Source organism: Chrysemys picta, chromosome 6 (assembly GCF_011386835.1).
Source record: "Chrysemys picta bellii isolate R12L10 chromosome 6, ASM1138683v2, whole genome shotgun sequence".
Taxonomy (NCBI): domain Eukaryota; kingdom Metazoa; phylum Chordata; order Testudines; family Emydidae; genus Chrysemys; species Chrysemys picta.
In genome coordinates this window covers 28345979-28368670 of record NC_088796.1, presented here as the reverse complement: position 1 = coordinate 28368670, position 22692 = coordinate 28345979, and the positions used below count along the sequence as shown (strand labels likewise).

The 22692-nt window shown below is 42.5% G+C and overlaps 2 protein-coding genes across 3 annotated transcripts in view; one reads left to right on the top strand and one right to left on the bottom strand.

Moving 5' to 3' along the window:
* The window catches only part of LOC135972348 (myb/SANT-like DNA-binding domain-containing protein 7), a 554005-nt gene that overhangs the window by 224457 nt on the left and 306856 nt on the right, over positions 1-22692 (bottom strand). The window lies entirely within an intron of this gene.
* TTC33 (tetratricopeptide repeat domain 33) overlaps positions 1-22692 on the top strand; it is a 105339-nt gene that overhangs the window by 68537 nt on the left and 14110 nt on the right. For both annotated transcript variants that reach the window (XM_005282146.4, XM_065550038.1), the window contains exon 4: positions 8685-8816. In XM_005282146.4, the coding sequence (XP_005282203.2) occupies positions 8685-8816 (132 nt within the window). The remainder of the gene's footprint in view (positions 1-8684; positions 8817-22692) is intronic.

Sequence of the window (22692 nt, the reverse complement as noted above, 5' to 3'; positions counted from 1 at the left end):
AGGAACAATAATGCATTCACTGAACAAAGGATCAATTTGTCAGAAAAATTGTTGAGGTTTTGGAAAAAAATCTGCCTATCTCATTGTACAAGTAACACACTATAGAATGTGACTCCTATTTAGAATTTCTTGGGATTAGATACAAGGATTCTTTAGAATCACTTGCAAATCTTTTCTTTTCAGGCATGAAGAATAATAGCTGTTAGATATGTTCTCCAGATTAACACAGAAAGAAACCACTTGCGTAAATCTTTACATATCTGTAGTCCTCTTAATTAGTTAGGTTTATTAAAGACATTTTATGTTAATTTGTAACAGCTTCCCAGTTTATGTAGTCAGCAGCAAAGTAATATATTGTAAGTGTACAGATTTCTTTGTTGTTTAATAAACAGTTTAAATAAATATGCTGTCTAAAGACAGTAGGAATCCATAAATATTTACAGAAAGGAACTGAACAGTCATCTTTCCATATTTTCATTAACATATGTTTTATTTTACTGAACAAATATATTTTAAGAATTTTCGAAGAGAGAAAATGAGGTTTAAATGTCCTAATTGTCAGTGAAGGGCATACAGTATGTGCTTACAGAAACCCATCTGGGATGTGTGTAATTGCTTAACTAGGGCTTGATTCAAAGCCCCCATAAGTCACTGAGAACCTTTGCATTGCTCTCAGTTACTCATTGGCCCGTACAGAATCACATACAGACAGGACATAGAAAATTTTGTAAGTAAACATATGATGCCCTCCTTTGAAATTACAGTGCAAAATGTACAAGGAAAGGTTTAATTGCACCATAGTTTCTACGCCATCTTCTAATCACTCACATGGCCCACTGGGAAAAAGTTCCAAGTGGTGTGGAGAAATCTCTGCAAACAACCTTCTTCCAGGGTTTTGCAATAATTTTTTTTTAGGCCCCCTTATATATTAAGTTCATTTTAAATATATTTACCTATCATTGAACTAGGGTCCAATGGAATAATAATAATATTTAGATAGTACTTTATATGTTCAAAGTGTTATACAAGGATCTTCATGTATTATGCAATTTAAAGTTTAGCGATGTTAGTACAACGACGTAGGCACTGGTTGCGTTGTTTTATTGCTGCTTTGAATTAGAAATCAGAAAGAGCAGACATGGAACAATTATTTTATGCATTTAGACCCTGATTTTCCGTTAGCGCTGCAGGGGGAGATCTGTATCTGATAAAGAATCCCTTGCCATCAGTGCAGTTCCATGCAGACAGAGGACTCTACCTGCCCTGAGCTCATTGCTCCTTTTAAAAGGTAGAAAATTCAAAGTTGGTAAAAGGATATATTTTTTCACACAAAACACATTTAATCTTTGGAACTCATTGCCATAGGAAGGCATTAAGGCCAAGAATTTAATAAGATTCAGAAAGGGATTGTTCATTTATTTGGATAAATGGATAACAAGAATATACGGAGTTAGGAAGGGAAATTAAACTTTATGCTTCAGAGTTTAAATCAGTCTCTTTTGGGCATTTAGATGAGATCTAATGTGGGGCGTGCTGGGCAGATTATCCCACATCTGCCTATTGTGGAATTCTTTCTCTGACAGCATGTGGAACTGGCCATTGTCAGAGCCAGGATACTGTTTTACATGAACTCTGTGAGATCTAGTATGTCAATTACTATATTCCTTTTGGAGTCTTAGTTGGTATTATTAATGTATATATGATATTGACTTTGTGTTCCGCATTCTAAATGCTCTCATAATAGGTGGTTTTAAATTTTTTATAAATCTGTGTATTAATGAAATGTTATAATGTCTAGTAACACCTTAAACATCACACCTAGTGAAGTAAACAGAATAAATACTAATTTTTATCTATAAGTATTTATTTTGACCTGTAAAGGCCATATTAAAGTAGAAAAATGTAGACGTCAAAGACATTTTTAAAGATCACTTTTAAAACTGAAACATAATGGTAAAGGTTTAGCACCAAAAGAATTTAGGTTAATTGCAGAAAACTAGATGACAGAAGTAGCAGATAGGTCAAAGCCTGGTGGAACAGTAATTAGCTATTACAATGTGAGTCTGCTAAAAACTGCTTAGTACAATTAGGAAGAATTTTATTCATCAGCACTTTGAAACTGACTTTATGGATCAATTTCAGTAGACTTGGCATGTGCTCACATGTACTAAAGTGATCCAATCATAACAATACACAGAGCTCATCTAAAGCAGAGGTTTTATTCAGTCAGACTCACAAGAATGTAAGGCTTAAGTAATTCCAAAGTAATGTGAGTAAGAAGTAACCAGTCATAATACTTCTTAGATTTGATTGTAAAGCCAACCTCTTGATGAATATTACCATGTTTTAATTAATTTTTACAATAGTTTTGTAATTCCAATCATTTGCCATACTTATAACTTTTTAAATTAGAACCATTAAACTTCAGTGCACCTTAGTTCTATAAAAACAACAAGGAGTCTGGTGGCACCTTAAAGACTAACAGATTTATTTGGGCATAAGCTTTCGAGAGTAAAAACCTCACTTCTTCGGATGCATAGAGTGAAAGTTACAGATGCAGGCATTATATACTGACACATGGAGAGCAGGGAGTTACTTCACAAGTGGAGAACCAGTGTTGACAGGGCCAATTCAATCAGGATGGATGTAGTCCACTCCCAGTAATAGATGAGGAGGTGTCAATTCCAGGAGAGGAAAAGCTGCTTCTGTAGTGAGCCAGCCACTCCCAGTCCCTATTCAAGCCCAGATTAATGGTGTTGAATTTGCAAATGAATTTTAGTTCTGCTGTTTCTCTTTGAAGTCTGTTTCTGAAGTTTTTTTGTTCAATGATAGTGACTTTTAAATCTGTAATAGAATGACCAGGGAGATTGAAGTGTTCACTTACTGGCTTGTGTATGTTACCATTCCTGATATCCGATTTGTGTCCATTTATTCTTTTGCGGAGGGACTGTCCGGTTTGGCCAATGTACATGGCAGAGGGGCATTGCTGGCACATGATGGCATATATGACATTAGTGGATGTGCAGGTGAATGAGCCCCTGATGGTGTGGCTGATGTGGTTGGGTCCTTTGATGCTGTTGCCAGAGTAGATATGGGGACAGAGTAGGCAACGAGGTTTGCTACAGGGATAGGTTCCTGGGTTGGTGTTTCTGTGGTGTGGTGTGTAGTTGAGTATTTGCTTCAGGTTGGGGGGTTGTCTGTAAGCGAGGACTGGCCTGCCTCCCAAGGTCTGTGAGAGTGAGGGATCGTTTTCCAGGATAGGTTGTAGATCGTGGATAATGCGCTGGAGAGGTTTTAGCTGGGGGCTGTATGTGATGGCCAGTGGTGTTCTGTTATTGTCCTTGTTGGGCCTGTCCTGTAGTAGGTGATTTCTGGGTACCCGTCTTGCTCTGTCAATCTGTTTCCTCACTTCCCCAGGTGGGTATTGTAGTTTTACGAATGCTTGATAAAGATCTTGTAGGTGTTTGTCTCTGTCTGAGGGGTTGGAGCAAATTCGGTTGTATCTTAGGGCTTGGCTGTAGACAATGGATCGTGTGATGTGTCTTGGATGGAAGCTGGAGGCATGTAGGTATGTGTAGCGGTCAGTAGGTTTCCGGTATAGGGTGGTGTTTATGTGACCATCACTTATTTGTACTGTAGTGTCCAGGAAGTGGATCTCCTGTGTGGACTGGTCCAGGCTGAGGTTGATGGTGGGGTGGAAGTTGTTGAAGTCCAGGTGGAATTCTTCAAGGGCCTCCTTTCCATGGGTCCATATGATGAAGATGTCATCAATGTAGCGCAAGTAGAGGAGGGGCACTAGGGGACGAGAGCTGAGGAAGCGTTGTTCTAAGTCAGCCATAAAAATGTTGGCATACTGTGGGGCCATGCGGGTACCCATAGCAGTGCCACTGACTTGAAGGTATAAGTTGTCCCCAAGTTGACCCTGGACGGCCCATCATCTCAGGCATTGGCACTCTGACAGCAGGATTATCTGGCTATTTGGACTCTCTCCTCAGACCCTATGCTACCAGCACTCCCAGCTATCTTCGAGACACCACTGACTTCCTGAGGAAACTACAGTGCATTGATGTTCTTCCTGAAAACACCATCCTGGCCACCATGGATGTAGAAGCACTTTATACCAATATTCCACATGAGGATGGACTACAAGCTGTCAGGAACAGTATCCCTGATGAGGCCACAGCAAGCCTGGTGGCTGAGCTTTGTGACTTTGTCCTCACCCACAACCACTTCAGATTTGGGGACAACTTATACCTTCAAGTCAGTGGCACTGCTATGAGTACCCGCATGGCCCCACAGTATGCCAACATTTTTATGGCTGACTTAGAACAACGCTTCCTCAGCTCTCGTCCCCTAGTGCCCCTCCTCTACTTGCGCTACATTGATGACATCTTCATCATATGGACCCATGGAAAGGAGGCCCTTGAAGAATTCCACCTGGACTTCAACAACTTCCACCCCACCATCAACCTCAGCCTGGACCAGTCCACACAGGAGATCCACTTCCTGGACACTACAGTACAAATAAGTGATGGTCACATAAACACCACCCTATACCGGAAACCTACTGACCGCTACACATACCTACATGCCTCCAGCTTCCATCCAAGACACATCACACGATCCATTGTCTACAGCCAAGCCCTAAGATACAACCGAATTTGCTCCAACCCCTCAGACAGAGACAAACACCTACAAGATCTTTATCAAGCATTCGTAAAACTACAATACCCACCTGGGGAAGTGAGGAAACAGATTGACAGAGCAAGACGGGTACCCAGAAATCACCTACTACAGGACAGGCCCAACAAGGACAATAACAGAACGCCACTGGCCATCACATACAGCCCCCAGCTAAAACCTCTCCAGCGCATTATCCACGATCTACAACCTATCCTGGAAAATGATCCCTCACTCTCACAGACCTTGGGAGGCAGGCCAGTCCTCGCTTACAGACAACCCCCAAACCTGAAGCAAATACTCAACTACACACCACACCACAGAAACACCAACCCAGGAACCTATCCCTGTAGCAAACCTCGTTGCCTACTCTGTCTCCATATCTACTCTGGCAACAGCATCAGAGGACCCAACCACATCAGCCACACCATCAGGGGCTCATTCACCTGCACATCCACTAATGTCATATATGCCATCATGTGCCAGCAATGCCCCTCTGCCATGTACATTGGCCAAACCGGACAGTCCCTCCGCAAAAGAATAAATGGACACAAATCGGATATCCGGAATGGTAACATACACAAGCCAGTAAGTGAACACTTCAATCTCCCTGGTCATTCTATTACAGATTTAAAAGTCACTATCATTGAACAACAAAACTTCAGAAACAGACTTCAAAGAGAAACAGCAGAACTAAAATTCATTTGCAAATTCAACACCATTAATCTGGGCTTGAATAGGGACTGGGAGTGGCTGGCTCACTACAGAAGCAGCTTTTCCTCTCCTGGAATTGACACCTCCTCATCTATTACTGGGAGTGGACTACATCCACCCTGATTGAATTGGCCCTGTCAACACTGGTTTTCCACTTGTGAAGTAACTCCCTGCTCTCCATGTGTCAGTATATAATGCCTGCATCTGTAACTTTCACTCTATGCATCCGAAGAAGTGAGGTTTTTACTCACGAAAGCTTATGCCCAAATAAATCTGTTAGTCTTTAAGGTGCCACCAGACTCCTTGTTGTTTTTGTAGATACAGACTAACACGGCTACCCCCTGATACTTAGTTCTATGAATCTTCATTAATTTAATGCATGAAATGGTACAAAGTCCATTGTACTTCTGAGGAGCCAGCTACTGGAAATCTTCGAAAGAGATCATGTAATTCTCTAATGTATTTAAAATGACAAGACAGAAATGTTTGTTTAGACAAGGGGGTCCTCAGACACTGGAATTTCTACTCCATAGAAAGCAACAGAGGGTCCTGTGGCACCTTTGAGACTAACAGAAGTACTGGGAGCATAAGCTTTCGTGGGTAAGAACCTCACTTCTTCAGATGCAAGAAGCCTTGCATCTGAAGAAGTGAGGTTCTTACCCACGAAAGCTTATGCTCCCAGTACTTCTGTTAGTCTCAAAGGTGCCACAGGACCCTCTGTTGCTTTTTACAGATTCAGACTAACACGGCTACCCCTCTGATACACTACTCCATAGAAGTTTACTTTTAAACCTTTAAAATTTTATTTAAGTTTTTTAATAGATTTAAGAACTTGTACTAATAAAGTGTTTTAATTATAACTGGGAAATGAATCAAACCTGCAATCAGATTACGTAATCAGTATGATGAAAGCTTGACTGAATAGGAAAGACAGATTTCTTCTGCCTTCCAAATGAAATTTGAGAGAGAGGTAGGAACCAGCGAGTAAAATGAATTTTTCAGGAAAAGCCTGTCAGAAAAGAGCTAGAAACTTAGATATCTATGGTAGAAAATCCTTAGAGAAAACTATATGAGTTAGTGTAGGCAATTTGAATCATACCTGGGAATTTTTCAGACATTTTCCCTTGAGCACAGGATGGTAGCATAGAGGATTTAAAAATGTCTGTGATTAGTAAGAAAGTTCTCATTATTGATAGGGTCCGTTGGATCAGTAGAGAAGTGTGGTGCAGAGTGGCATTCATTGTGGGATGAGGTGGAACACAGAGAAATTTGACTCTGAAATTTCATGTGACTTTACTGGGGGATATTTGGAAGCTTAGACGTATATCCTTGCCGAAAAACTAACTGGACCTAACTGTTCATTAGATATTAAAGACTATTGAATGGTTCTGTTTACAAATCTATTGTAAAGGGGGGAGGAGGACTAGTGCACACAAAATTATAAACAATCTGAAGGTTTTGGAAAAGTAGTGGAATATTTTGCAGGCTTTCTTCAAAAAGCAGGTCTGCTGACAACTAATATGAAAAAGAAATGGAAAAAAGGCATTAAATCATGCATTTCTCAAAAAAATTCCAGCCACCCATTAAATCTGTTCTAAGATTATCAAGTGGAATTAAACTGAACCCAGATTTCTAAATTGTACCATAGGGTAGTCACACTAAAAAACACCAACAACTTTGATTTAAAGTGTTCATTGGAATGCTGTGTTTGTTTTGTTTCTCTTGTACAGAATTATTAGCTTTCTTATCTGTCTAGTGCTTTTACTGTGCTCATCATAGTGCTATGAGAACACTTTACAAGTTATAAAACTAAACATTCAAAAAATCTTTTTTCCCTTCCATCCACAGTCAAGTCAATATGTGGTGTTTGTTTAATTTATTGTGGGACATCTAGGTGCAAGAAATAGGTTTTACATTTTGATATGAAGACACAGTCATTCTAATCTACTCTGGTAGTAATCTTCATAGTTGTGGGCCAGCTGCTGAGAAAACAGTTTCCTGTACACGATTATCAGTTGTGACATTTCCATCATTTCAGTGAAATGTAATTGTCAGTGTCTTATACTGGTGTTAATTGTCATAGTAGTGAGTGTCTGAGATAGTGATCTCAAAGTGAGGTTGCCCTGGTAGCACGTGCCAGTTCCATGGAGGACTTGAAAAATAAGTGGATTGTGCTGCTGAATAGGAGGGTCTCTGCATTTTAAAACATATGCAACTTTTTTAAATTGGTGAATTTTCATTCCTAGGCATAGTGCTTTGCAGTAGCAAAGCCCAGAGCTTCCAAATATAACCATCATTGTTAATGACAATGGAAATTATATATTTGTTGTTATGTGATCTGTGATTTGTAAGGTTTATTTCCAGACTTAGGTTACTCGTTTTTGCTATATTTATATTTGATATATTTTAGCCTTCTAATAAAAAATATTTTTTTTGAAAAATACTTCGAGTTAGTGTCAGAGTTTGACCTTTAATATTTTCTCCTTCTTATGTATTTAAAGTAATTATGTTACTAGTTTAAACACAGTTAATGGAACCACTGTGGTTTAGTAGTAGATAGGGCTTGAGACTTCCATTCTGCTCCTAGTGCTGCCACTGATTAGCATTTCAAAAATTACTGTGCTATTGAGCAAGTCCCTTGACCTGTCTGTGCCTCAGTTTCCCCATCTGTGAAATGTGATATTTAACTTGCTTTTGTAATGCCCTTTGAGATGCATGAATGAAAAGTGCTGTGTAAGAACTAAGTATTCTTCTTATTATTAGTGGCTATCCGATAATTCAATTCTGTCTAGTTTTTACAAGACAACTAAAAAACAATCCCTTTTGTAGGGAAAATAAGGAAGCTGAAATTGTTTAAAGATGATAGAAACAAGAATGAAAGCTAGGAAAAGTAACCCATTTCTAGCATGTCAGATTCTGAGTATTCTGATGAAAGTTAGTATTGTGTAGGCTAAACACACGAAACATTGTTGCTGGTTGTCAAATCTACCACTGATGTGTATACTGGGCAAGTTTGTGGCCCATTTCATATGTAGATATGCATAGGAGCTAACCAGACTAGAGGCCTCTGTGCTAGAGGAGCATAGGTGCTGCTACTGATGTGTTCCCTCCTGCTACAAGTTGGCCACGAAGAGAGCAGGCAGTTTGTGCTCCTCTCAGTGCCAATATACATATGCACAATCAGTAGCAGAGGGCTCTGGCTGTTGCAAGCTAGCTATTTGTAATTTTCTGTGAACTGCTTGCGATTTTTGGATATCCCTGACTAACCTACACCTACTACTTTTTCATAGGTCTTGATGGCTCTACATGAGATGTTCCCAGCAGTGCATGCAGCAGAAATGGCCATCCAGAGAAATCCACATTCTTGGGAGGCATGGCAGACTTTGGGACGTGCTCAGCTTGGATTAGGAGAAATAGGACTGGTAAGAAAACAGCCTTCTCAAAGAATGGAACATGCAAATCATGAATTCAGAACCACGTGTGATAGAGTAAAAGTACCAAAATGCCAAAGTAATTTAATTTTCTTATAAAACTTGAATTTAAACAAGGCAAAGGATTATTGTTCCTTTTATTTCCAGTAATCTCTCCTACTTTGTTTCTTAACAAACATTTCCTTTATAACATTAATGTTGGGTTTGTGAAAGACCTGACCAGATCAAAGCCATTCACCTTATTCACATGAGGGATTTAACCAATAGTGTTCTGTGGCACCTTTGAGACTAACAGAAGTATTGGGAGCATAAGCTTTCGTGGGTAAGAACCTCACTTCTTGCATCTGAAGAAGTGAGGTTCTTACCCACGAAAGCTTATGCTCCCAATACTTCTGTTAGTCTCAAAGGTGCCACAGGACCCTCTGTTGCTTTTTACAGATTCAGACTAACACGGCTACCCCTCTGATACTTGAAACCAATAGTGTTGTTACACTTATCTAACTACACAAGTACAGGTGCCTGTTGCCTATCAGGATGCAGTGCAGTTTACCATGGTTTGAAATCAATGTACACTGCACCTGTTCAAGTCATGGTCTACATTGGCGCAACATGTCTATAATAGGGGTTTGCACCGTTGCAGCTACATCAGTGGCTAAAACATTCATCTAAACAAGACCTTACTCTTTTCCACAAGAAGAAGTTTATGAATTTAGCAAATCTATATGAAACCCAGGTTGAGTTGTCTTCTCCATTAGAATACTTAATTTTGGGGATCAAATATTATATTATAACCCTCTTTTATACGTAGTTTGGCACTGATAAGTTAATAAGTTTTACATTGTGTTTAAGAAATGTAGGTACATGTGTCCAGAGGTAAGTGTGATAGGTGCTTGTGTGTCACAACTGGGACATTGGTGATCATACCTAGTGGTTGCAGCAGGAGTTGGGAGTCCAGCCAAATCAGGTACAAGGAGGTCAGAGTTCAAGACAGGCCAGTGGGCAGATGGATAATCAGGCATTAGGAGGCAGGTAAGGTGAGGTCACTGGTAGGCCAAAGTCCAAGGAAGGTCAGAGGGCAAACTGAAAGTCAGGTGTCAGGAGGCAGGCAGGGTCAGGTTACCAGGAGATCGGTGTTGGGCACCAGGTTACAGAAAACAATTAAATACCGAAGTCAAGGACAAACCAGGGTCAGAAGCTAGATTTAGGGTTTGTCGCAAGCAGAGAGAGGCAGGTAGTCTGTGGTGTTTCTCAGACAGCTCTCTTCCATGCTTCCTGGTGTAAGTATTGGTACCAGCCAATCAATGGGCTGTGAGGCGCTGCCACTCAGGTCCTGCTACGTGGTACTTTCTGCCAAGCCCAGCCCTACAGGGCCCTCCTGTAGGAGCCCAAACTAAGTCTCCTGTGATGATCTGGTGGCATCAGCTACCCAAAACCCCCATAGTCTCTGGTTCCAGCCCTGCTGGTTCATACATTGTGTAAAATAAAATATACAGAGATCTGGAATCGCACTGCAAGTTGTTGAATTTTTTTTTAAATAATTTAAAATTCTTTAACAAAATAAATGAATAAATATAGGGTGGACCCTTTAGCAGATCCTCTTTTTGCAAAAGTGTACACTAAAATACCTTGTTTTTAAAAAATAAAACTTTTACTGGGCAATTACGTTGTCCTTATGCATACTGTACATACGTATGTAGGTGTGTGTGTGTGTGTATATATATATATATATATATTTTTAACTGATACACGAGTAGGTACACAACAGTTATACCCAACTGCTCCTCAACTTACCTTTCCTTGTTAGTGTTTCAAAAGAAGTAGATCTTGTGAAGGAGTGGGTGATGGTCTTCTGGACTAGTTCAGGGAAGTCATGCCATGCATAGCAGTCAGTATGTAAGAAAGTATGGAGACGTTTATGACAGAAGTAAACAAGTGGATGGTTAAGGCTAGTGTAGCAGAGTGCAGGACTTCTGATCATTGTGTCTCAGGACCAAATTATAAAGATAAAAAAACAGTTTCCTAGGAAAAGCTCACATGAATGCATAGACTAATGAACTGGAACTACAAATAAAATGGTGGCTATAATTAATAATATCTATCTCAAATATCATTCAAACCAGCTATCCTATAATAAAGAGCAATATGGGTGAGACCCGATGTTGGTGATAATTAAACGTGTGACATTCATATCTATGTACACAGTTTTCTGGCTGTGTTAATTTGAAAGCACAACCAAGCAGAACTATTGATGAAAACAAATGCAAAAGGCCATCAGTAAAATGATTAATAATGGATTCTGAAATAAAAAAAATATTTGTTTTATTTTATTTGATCTTTTGTAATACATGGAGTTAAGCAGCTATGTGATGATCCAAGAATAATACATTTACAGGGAATTCAGAGTCCTGTTGAAAAGAGAATGATTAAAGGTGTAATGTTTCGGCTGACATTTCTTTGGCTATTTATGAGAAATTAATATGAAGTGTTTTCTTTCCTTTTTTTTGTGTGTGGCTGGATCACTTAAAAAAAAATATTTTTTTTAAATAGAAGCGTCAGTGAGGACGCTTTACTGTATTTGAAAAAATGTGACATATAAATAACATTTGAAAGCTGTATACTACATATATACAGTGTCTATTTTCTTGTTATCACAAGATGAAGATGTTTTACATACAAATTCATAGAATCATAGAATATCAGGGTTGGAAGGGACCTCAGGAGGTCATCTAGTCCAATCCCCTGCTCAAAGCAGGACCAATCTCCAGACAGATTTTTGGCCCAGATCCCTAAATGGCCCCTTCAAGGATTGAACTCACAACTCCATGTTCTCCACAACCACTGAGCTGTCCTTCCCCCTAATGCATATCTAAAGTCTGGCACATTGAATCACCGGTGAAATTCTATAGCCTGTGTTCTGCAGGAGGTGAGACTTTATAACTTTTCACAGTCTGTTTTGGATTTAACTATTTTGAGTAATGTTGTATCATGTGCAGACTTTGTCACCTTACTGTTTATCCTTTTTCCAGATCACTTATGAATATGTTGAACAGCACTGGTCCCAGTACAGATCCTTGGGTGACTACACTATTTACCACTCTCCTTCGAGTGCTGATCCCCATGTGGATTCCAAGTGTGGGTGTGCATGCGTGCCATGCACTGGAGCCGGAACTGTTCATAGTATTGTCCATTGACCCGCATCGTGCGTCGACCACGTGGTATATCCGAGGCTTTTAAGAGGCTGTGCAGGTCGATGCAGCTCCAGTTCCCTCTTACTGACTCATGGCCAGAGTTGAAACCCTGTCCCTCCATGCTCTTAGTCACCTAAGAGTACTGCGTTCAACCTTTTTCACTGTATATCGTTTCCTTGTTTAGTTAGTTAGGTAGTTGTCTGTTTTTCGTCCGTAGCCAGTTAGGTTCTTCGTTAGATTTCTCCCCTTTAGGGGCTTCTCTCCCAAGCCGGGGTATTATGCCCCATCAAGCCGGTTTTAAAAACTGTCCCTCGGTCCTTTTCGGTGAGTGACGAGCACACCCACTGCCTATACCATCTGGGCGAAGCCCACATAGTCTCTCACTCCTCCATTTGCTACTCTTTCCCATCACAGAACCAGGCAGCTAGCGAGCTCCAACTCTGAAATTTTCAAATGTCAGAGGCCATGCGCCCACATGCACAGAAAGATCTGGCTCCAGTGAAACCACTGGAGCAATGCCCATCACCGATGTTGACAGCCTCACCTGACCCCTCCCATACGGCATTACCAGAGCCCTACCGCATGCACAAGAAGCACAGGCATGGATGGCTCCTTGATGGGGACCACCTCAAAATGCAGCGTTTCCTCCCTGAGCTGGAATCAATCGGGCCAGAAATTGCACGCGATAGCTGAAGGCTCACCTTTGACTTCAGCACTGGCTTCCAAGAAAGCATGCACAGAACATTGTTCCAAATGCCACTGCTCTCCACCAGCCCTGTCGATTCCGACACTGGGACCCTTTACATCACTCCCGGCACCGTTGACCCCACTAGATCCGTCGAGCTCGGTGCTCCCGATCCCGCGCACGCCAGGCTGTTTATCGCCTTTTACACCGACGGCAGAGCTTATGTTGCCCTTCACCGGTACCCCACCGCGTTCGGGACCACCACAGGGCCCCAGGCTCCCTACTCCAGCTGATGAACTCCTTGTCCTCCATCTCTCTCCACCAGCGCTGACGACAGCCAAGGCCCTTCTCCTGGTTGACCGTCCTCCCACATCACTGGTACCACCAGTACTGCCTGCACCATCGGCTCCCCCCTTACCAGAGCAGTTGGAGCACTGATGGTCACGACAGCACCGCAGGAACCACCCATTCTTATGGGTGCTTCATCATCGCTGGACGATGCACTTATCCCAGCTTCCCTCTTCCCCCTGGATGACCACGTACAATACCAGTCCCTGTTCCGTCGCATGGCCCCCGCCCTCAACCTCCTGGTAGAGGATGTTCAGGATCTCCATGACCAATTCCTGGACATTCTTCAGCTTCTGGGACCCTCCTGCATGGCGTTGCCCATCCATTCGGCTATTATACAACTGGCCCAGATGGTGTGGCACACGCCAGCCTCTTGTGCCCCTACACCAAAGTGAGCGGAACACCGGTATTTCATCCCCTCCAAGGATACAGATTTTCTATTCACCCACCCTCTGCCAAATTCCCTGGTAATCAATGCTGCCATTGTGTGTGCCCATCAGCAGCACTTCAAATCAACACCACCAGATCGCAGTGCCAAGAAACTAGGCTTGCTGGGGAGAAAAGTTTATTCATCAGTAGGGTTACAATTTTGTATTGCCAGTTACCAGGCCATGTTGGACAAACACGATTTTCTGTCCTGTTCCCGGCTGGTGGACTTCCAACGCATGCTAGATGAAGGCAAACTGGTGGCCAAAGTTGCACTCCAGGCAGCAGTGGATACTATAGACACTGCCTCTCACTCTGTAGTGTCTGGGGTTGTCCTCTGGCATGACTCGTGGTGGTCTTCCAAAGGAGGTCCAGGTGACGCTGGAAGACCTTCCCTTTGACAACAATAAACTGTTTAGCGACAGACGGACAAATCCCTTCACTCCCTTAAGGACTCTCATGTCACCCCTTGCTCCCTGGGTATCTATACCCCAGCTCCCACCCGCCGACAACAGCTCCACCCTTCCGTCCTCGCACCACCTATCAGCCATATCCCCAATGACCTTTGAATCTCTTCAGCATCAACCTCACGCTCAATGGCCACAGCACTCTCCCTCAGCTGCCTCTGCCGCTTCAACTTCCCACCGATGACCCAGACAATTGTTTTGACTCTTATATTGAGACCCGCGAACCACCCATAACCCTTCTGGACACACATCCCGTCATATTCAGGGATCACCTGGCACTCTCTGCCCACACGTGGAGTTCCATCACCTCCAACCACTGGGTGCTGGATGTCAACCATCAAGGATACCTGATCAAATTCCTTTCCTTTCCCCCGCACCACCTGCCCGGGGGATGCCCCCCGGACCTCTCCCAACTCCATGTTCTCCACAATGAAGCCACCGCCCTCCTCTGCAAGGGCTCCATAGAACCTGTGCCACATCACCCCATTTCTTCTATTCCCCCTAGTTCCTCATTCTGAAAAAATGGAGTGGTATACGACCCATCCTAGACCTCCGCGCCTTAAACAAATTCATTTGCAAGTTTTTTTTCTGGATGGTAACCCTCCTTACTATCCCCTCCCTCCCCCATGGAGCCTGGTTCGCAGCTCTCAATATGAAAGATGCATACTTTCATAGAGACATACACCCTACTTATCGCAAATTCCTTCGCTTTTTCTTCGGCAATGCCCGTTATCAATTTTGTGTCCTTCCCTTTGGGATCGCCACTGCCCCCGCCCCTTGTATCTACCAAGGTCTTTGCAGTTTTAGCAGCCTATATGTGCTGATTGGGACATACCCGATTTCCTTACTTAGGTGACTGGCTTATGTTGGCATACTCCCACTACCGCCTCCTGACTACCATACACACTGCACACCATACTTCAGAAACTAGGAGTATGCATCAACGAAGAAAAATCTGTCCTCGTCCCTACCCACATGCTAACCTTTATAGGAGCACGTTTGGAGTCCATAGCAGCCAGAGCCTTTGTTCCCAGGGACTGCTTCACCGCCCTTGTTGCCTTCCTTGCTACACTCCGACATCGTCCATGCACACATGCCCGCCAGTGCCTCTCCCTTCTAGGACATATGACGTCTTGCACTGCTATTACACCACATACCCGTCTCCTTATGCATGGCCTCCAACGTTGGCACCAAATAGTCTATGATCCACAAGTAGACTCCCTCACCAAGCTGCTGGTCCTTCCCTCCTGCATGCTGACCTTTCTCTTGTGGTACAACCCCTCCACAGTCTTGGTGGGCATTCCATTCACACCCACTGCCACCCTCACCATAGACGCGTCCTTAGTGGGCTGGGGCACCCACCTTGACAACCACACAGCTCAGGGTCTCTGATCCACGCAAGAAGCATGGATGCACATCAACATCCTCGAGCTCTGAGCAGTCCATCTGGCCTGCCAAGCCTTTCTAAACTTCCTCCACTCCTATCACATCCTAGTATTCCCAGACAACACGATGGCAGTCGTCTATATAAACAAACAAGGTGGCACCTGGTCCCCCTCTCCGTGCGCGGAAGCTGTCCACCTGTGGAATTGGTGCCTCTGTCACCAAATCACGCTACATGCCATACACCTCCCAGGCACAAGCAACTCTCTGGCAGGCCGACATCTTTCCACACCAACCATGAGTGAGAACTCCATGACCCCACTCTCCAGTCCCTCTTCCACCAATGGGGCGTGCCTCACTGTGATCTCTTTGCAACACCACAGAACAACAAACTACTCCTGTTCTGTTCCCAAGGAGGCCTGGGCCCAGACTCTTTGGGCAATGCCCTTCTTGTTTCCTGGCCTGCGCATCTACTCTGTGCATTTCCCCCTATCCCCCTCCCTCCCCAGGTCCTACACAAAATACGCAAGGATTGAGCCACAGTGATTCTTATAGTCCCCTCTTGGCCTTGCCAATATTGGGCTTGGTATTTGGTTGGGGATCCAGTGTAAACCAGGCCTGCTCTACACCCATCCACAACATCCTCACTAATAGCAGATGACTCTCCACTTACACCTGCTGCTCTGCCAAATGACGTCACTTTGCAGCCTGGGCAAGCTGAAATAACATTCCTACCAACTGTGTCTCCATTCCTACACTTCTAAACTACCTCCTTCATCTCTGCCACTTGGGCCTCGTGCATTGCTCTATCTGAGTTCATTTAGCCTCTCTCTGCATCTGAAGAAGTGGGTTTTTTACCCACGAAAGCTTATGCCCAAATAAATCTGTTAGTCTTTAAGGTGCCACCTTGTTGTTTTTGTAGCCTCAATGCCTTCCTTCCTCCCAGGGATGGCTTCTCCATCTTCACTTTTCCGATGACCTCCAGATTTCTCCAGGGACTCCTCAATGTTTTTCCTCCCGGAAAAGAGCCCATCTGTCTCTCCCCCTTGGAACCTCAATCTCATCCTCTCGGTACTCACCAAGCCCCTTTCTGAGCCCCTTGCCCACATCTCCAGGAAGGTTATCTTCCTGGTGGCCATCACCTCAGTACGTCATGTCAGTGAGCTAGCGACCATGATGGCAGATCCCCCCCCTTTACCATCTTCCATAAAGATAAAGTCTCCCTGCTCCTCCACCCCAAATTCCTTCCCAAGATGGCTTCCTCCTTTCACTTCAACCATAGCATACCTCTCCCAGTCTTCTATCCTGAACCCTACGCTTTCTCCCTAGAACATGCCTTCCTCTCCTTTGACGTTCGACGAGCACTGGCCTTTTACCTCCACTGAACATGAGCCTTCCGCGCATCTCCGCGACTCTTCATCGCCCTCGCCGAACGTTGCCGAGGCTCTGCCTTATCCTTGCAACGCCTTTCCAAGTGGATCTCCCGCTGCATTGAAACATGCTACGATCTCTCAGGCGCAACACTTCCACTCAGGGTCACAGCCCACTCAACATGGGCTCATGCTACCACATACGCCTTCCTTGCAGACATACCTTGCCAGGACATATGCTGGGCAGCGACCTGGTCCTCCATACACACCTTCTCCATGCATTACACTATTGCTCCCTCCACGGCGATGGGTGCCACCATCGGACATGCTGTCCTAAACAGTTGGTCCTCTCGAGAGACCTCGCGCCTGCCTCCTTCCTGAGTACTGCTCGCTACTCTCCCGCACTTGGAATCCACATAGGGACCAGCACTTGAAGAAGAAGAGAAGGTTACTTACTGTAACTGGAGGTTTATCGAGATGTGTGGTCCCTATCTGGATTCCAATCTTGCCCTCCCTCCTCTCTGCTTCGGGCTCTCCTACTGCCTGGTAAGAAGGAACTGGAGCAGCATCAACCTGTGCAGCCTCTTAAAGCCTCAGATGCACCACCTAGTCAACGCATGACGTGCGTGCAGGTCAACAGACACTATTATGAACAGCTCTGGCACATGGCGCGCATGCGCACCCACGCTTGAAATCCAGATAGGGACCACACATCTCGAAAAACCTCCAGTTACAGTAAGTAACCTTCTCGTCTGTTGAAATGCACAGAAACAGTTCTTCACTGCACTTTAGTCATTATAAGTGGGTTATTAAAGGTTGATTTCACAGTACTGCCAAAGACAAATTAAACAGTCATTTCCCCTACACTTTAGGATCATCATCAGTACAGTAGCTTTTCATGAGAAAAACAAAATGGGCTCTGGGTTTTTGTAAAACAAATAAAAATAAGAAAGCCGCGTAAAGCAGAATTTTGCTAACTAACACTGTTATAGACGTTTGCAAATTAACAAATAAGAGAACAAACATAAAACAAACCAACACTAAGTGTTCTTTCTTTCTTTCTTTCTTTCTTTCTTTCTTTCTTTCTTTCTTTCTTTCTTTATTTGGACAAATATAGTTAGTTACGTAATTATTTGATAATAGTTCACAGAATACTAGTAAATGTTCTGTAGTATATTTAGTAAAAGTAACTTGGTAATATGAGAACTGTCTATATCACTCTTCTGTTACTTCTTCATAGAGAAATTGGGCATAGAGTATCATGTCTCTTTTGTAAATATGGAGTTTGCAGATCAACAAAGAGCAAAGTATTGCATTTCTGCTAGAGTGCGCATATGCCAGATATACCCAATATTATTATTGCTCATAGATCTAGCCAACTCTTGTATTATATTGGAAGTTTCTATTATAAATTCTGACATAAACCATTTCTAGACTTTAGTTGTATTCTTGTGTCATTTGCCAAATTTAGCTAATTAGAAATACAAATATATGATAACCAATGGGAATGCCAACATAGTGTGTGACATTTATTAGTCCATGTAACTTCTGAGTTAGTGGTTACAGTGTAAAACAGTCAAATCTGTAGACCAGGCTGCTGCCATCCTAAGGGAAACAAATCATAACTCAAAACTCATTTTTATAGTTCTGTGTAGGATTAAGGCATTATGTTTTATCATACTGTTATAATATTCTTTTCTCCTAAGAAGGACACAGTATGCAGATTATTTTGCAGTAAGTAAAATACTGTTTTGAGCAGTGTTGGAATAGTATAACTCTGCCATTAATATTAAAATCGTAAGTGGACACTTGCTTTTCTATTAAGAACACAAATACAAAATTGAGACGCAAAATTAAACTTTTAAAAGTTACTGTTTGTTTTATATTTGTGAAACAAGCCAAGTGAGGTAATATTTTTTATTAGACCAGCAGAAGTTGGTCCAATAAAATATATTAACTCACTTACTTGTCTCTCTCATATTCTGGGATCAACACAGCTACAACAGCACAGCAAACATTTTATATTTGTTTCAGCCAAAAAATTGGCATTGAGCTTTTCTTTACATTATTCAGCTTGTAGTTCTTTATTTTTGTATGTTCTGTAAATATTGGTATATTCATCAAGTTTTGGTGTGAAATATTTTTTTTCTTGTTAAGGCATATTTCCCCAACCACAAAGCCAGCAACAGTCACATTCTAGCACACAGTATTAAGGGAGTGTTTGGCGAGAAGCTGGGGGAAGTGGAGCTGAGATGAAGCTAGGAGGCTAGAGCTAAACTATCAGGAGTCTAATGGTAGCACTGCACTTGGGCTAACTAGCCATGCTTCCAGTATTGATGGGGCGGGAGAGTAGGCACTCCATACTTCAGACTTTGTATGGTTAGATGGTCACTTCAGTGCCTCTGATAGTCTCACCAAAGAGGAGAAGACAACACTTTCTCTGTATCCACAATATTGTTTGTAGCTTTTGCCAATCCATTGGTTTTCCACGGGAGGCAATAATACTATCCCAAGTGGCTGTTCCCAAGCCAACTTGGGGGGCAAAAGTGGTAGAGAGGAACCATGGGGTCTGATAAAGTTGCATGCCCTCTGATTTGAAGTAGCCCAAAATTGCAACCAAAAAATAACATACACTTCGGACATCTGTGCTTTCTCTGGCAGCGTTCACAGGGAAAATGGGAAAATATATCATAGGTAATAAGGATTATCAAGTGTTAAATTATCCATCAAAAATGAGAGAAGTACAGTGAATATGTAATGAAAAAGTGCAGACACTTTGATGTAAGAAGAAAGAACAGAGGAAATGTGACTCAGTCTTTAAATTGATGGCACAAAATATTCTTTCATTGCCAATCCATTAGTTGACTCATCTGCAACAAAACAGTAAGTTAGATAGCAAATAGTTAATACTTTCAATCTGTTCTTCAGTATATGAAAGTTGATGATTATCCAGTCAGAACTAAAATTGATTTGTTTTAATTATTTAATGTGTAATTTACTTTAATATTTTGTCAAATGGACTAAACTTTGGACATTTTCCATCAATTCTAGAGCAAATATATAATAAAAAAAATGTTTCTTTGTATGAATTTGGTGCTCATAAAAATAAAAGGTTATAACAGTGAAGCATAAGAAACATTCCTCACAAAGTTCTGCCAATACACCTTAATCCTAATCTGCTACACTTCTGTTACTCCAGTCTTTGACCTCTCTTGAAAGTTTTAGTTACATTTAGGTGCTCCCACCAAACTCACTTTTACTCATTCTGTAACTGCACTTACCCACTGAGCTTTCCCATTTTCCAAATCAATAAATTAGAAATGCCTGCAGTTTTCTAAAACCCTAACTGTTCTTTTATAAATAATTTTAGGATTGTTATCGGTAAACCTGGTAAAACCACCTGCAGGCAAAAGTTGCTCAACACTTCCCATGATAAGACCCTGTTTTCAGTCACTTACAACTGCAGACTTTAACCATTTGGCCTGAAATTTCCCAAGCTGGGTGTCTGCTGATTTTTCTTAAAAGTTTCAGCTAAAATGGTTCAGCTGTTTCTGATAAAGAGATTAGGGAAAAAAAGTTTTACCCATCTTAAAAAAATTATTACGAACATTTTGCTGTGAAGCTTTAATACCTTCATGTTTTGGAACAGGGCCTTGAAATTTGGCAATGGGGAGGGTTACTTTGATGCCTAGGATGTGCCTTTTGCTGTTCTCTATGAAAATTTGCCCAAATTTGGCTAAATTATAAACCTCTGAATAATCTCAGTTCACCCATGTTCATAAGAACATAACATAAGAATGGCCATACTGGGTCAGACCAAAGGTCCATCCAGCCCAGTATCCTGTCTGCCGACAGTGGCCAATGCCAGGTGCCGCAGAGGGTGTGAACCTAACAGGTAATGACCAAGTGATCTCTCTCCTGCCATCCATCGCCACCCTCTGACAGACAGAGGCTAGGGACACCGTTCCTTACCCATCCTGTCTAATAGCTATTAATGGACTTAACATCCATGAATTTATCTAGTTCTCTTTTAAACCCTGTTATAGTCCTAGCCTTCACAAACTCCTTAGGCAAGGAGGTCCACAGGTTGATTGTGTGCTGTGTGAAGAACTTCCTTTTGTTTTAAACCTGCTGCCCATTAGTTTCATTTGGAGGCCCCTAGTTCTTATATTATGGGAACAAGTAAATAACGTTTCCTTATTCACTTTTTCCACACCATTGATGATTTTATATACCTCTCATATCCCCCCCATAGTTTCCTCTTTTCCAACTGAAATGTCCTAGCCTCTTTAATCTCTCCACATATGGGACCCGTTCCAAACCCCTAATCATTTTAGTTGCCCTTCTCTGAAACTTTTCTAATGCCAGTATATCTTTTTGGAGATGAGACCATATCTGTACGCAGTATTCAAGATATGGGCGTACCATGGATTTATATAAGGGCAATAAGATATTCTCCGTCTTATTCTCTATCCCTTTTTTAATGATTCCTAACATCCTGTTTGCTTTTTTGACTGCCGCTGCACACGGCATAGATGTCTTCAGAGAACTATTCACGATGACTCCAATCTCTCTTTCCTGATTAGTTGTGGCTAAATTAGCCCCCATCATATTGTATGTATAGTTGGGGTTATTTTTTCCAATATGTATTACTTTACATTTATCCACATTAAATTTCATTTGCCATTTTGTTGCCCTATCACTTAGTTTTGTGAGATCTTTTTGAAGTTCTTCACAGTCTGCTTTGGTCTTAGCTATCTTGAGCAGTTTAGTATCATCTGCAAACTCTGCCACCTCACTGTTTACCCCTTTCTCCAGATCATTTATGAATAGTTGAATAGGATTGGTCCTAGGACAGACCCTTGGGGAACACCACTAGTATTATTGGGGAACACCACTCAGTATTATTATTTATATTACCATAGACTTAATCATGGACCAGGATCCCAGTGTGCTAGATACTGTACAAACACAGAACAAAAAGACCAACCCTTCCCCGAAGTGCTAAGTCTAAAACAAGAGAGAGTAGATGGATACAGACAGATGGGAAAGGGAAAAATGAGACAGTATTGGTCAGTATGGTAGTCAGTGGTCTAAGCAAAGCAGCAGCCTAATCATTGTCAGGGGTTTGGGGTTTTTGTAAGTGTCATAGAAAGGAAGGGTTTTAATGAGAGTTTTGGAGGAGGATAATGAGGTAGCTTTGTAGATGTTTATGGGGCAGGGCTCTAATCAAGTGAGAAGGGTAGCCATGGGAGAAAGCATAACGGTGCTTGTTCGGAGGCAGGTGGTGGCATAGAAACGAGAGTCGACATCTTGATAGTGAATGAGAGATTACATGGAGGGTGTGGTTAGGCCTTGAAGAGCTTTGAAAATGAAAACAAGTTCCTGGTTTTTGATGCAGTAGAGAAGCAGAAGCCCATGGAGGGATACAAAAGTGAGGCAATGTGGTCCAAATGAGAGGCTGGGGAAATGATTTGAAACAGCATTCTGAGTGGATATAGGTGGGGCAAAATTGCATTTGTCAAGGCCACAAACAAGGATGTTGCAGTATGTGACAGTCAGGGTCCAGATGGTTTTTCCCTGGATCCTGATTGTCACACTATAATGCGAGATGATGAACGCCTGGACCAGAGAGAGAGAGTTAATTTTAGCTGTGTGGATAGGAAAGGCCATATCTTAGGGCAGGTCTTCACTACCGGGGGGGGTGGGTGTCGATTTAAGATACGCAAATTCAGCTACGCGAATAGCGTCGCTGAATTCGACCTATCGAAGCCAACTTACCCCGCTGTGAGGACGGCGGCAAAATCAACCTCTGCGGCTCCCCGTCGACAGCGCTTACTCCCACCTCCGCTGATGGAGTAAGAGTGTCGATTCGGGGATCAATTGTCGCGTCCTGACGAGACGCGATAATTCGATCCCCGAGAGATCGATTTCTACCTGCCGATTCAGGTGGGTAGTGTAGACCTAGCCTTAGAGGTGTTATGCAGAAAGAATTGGCAA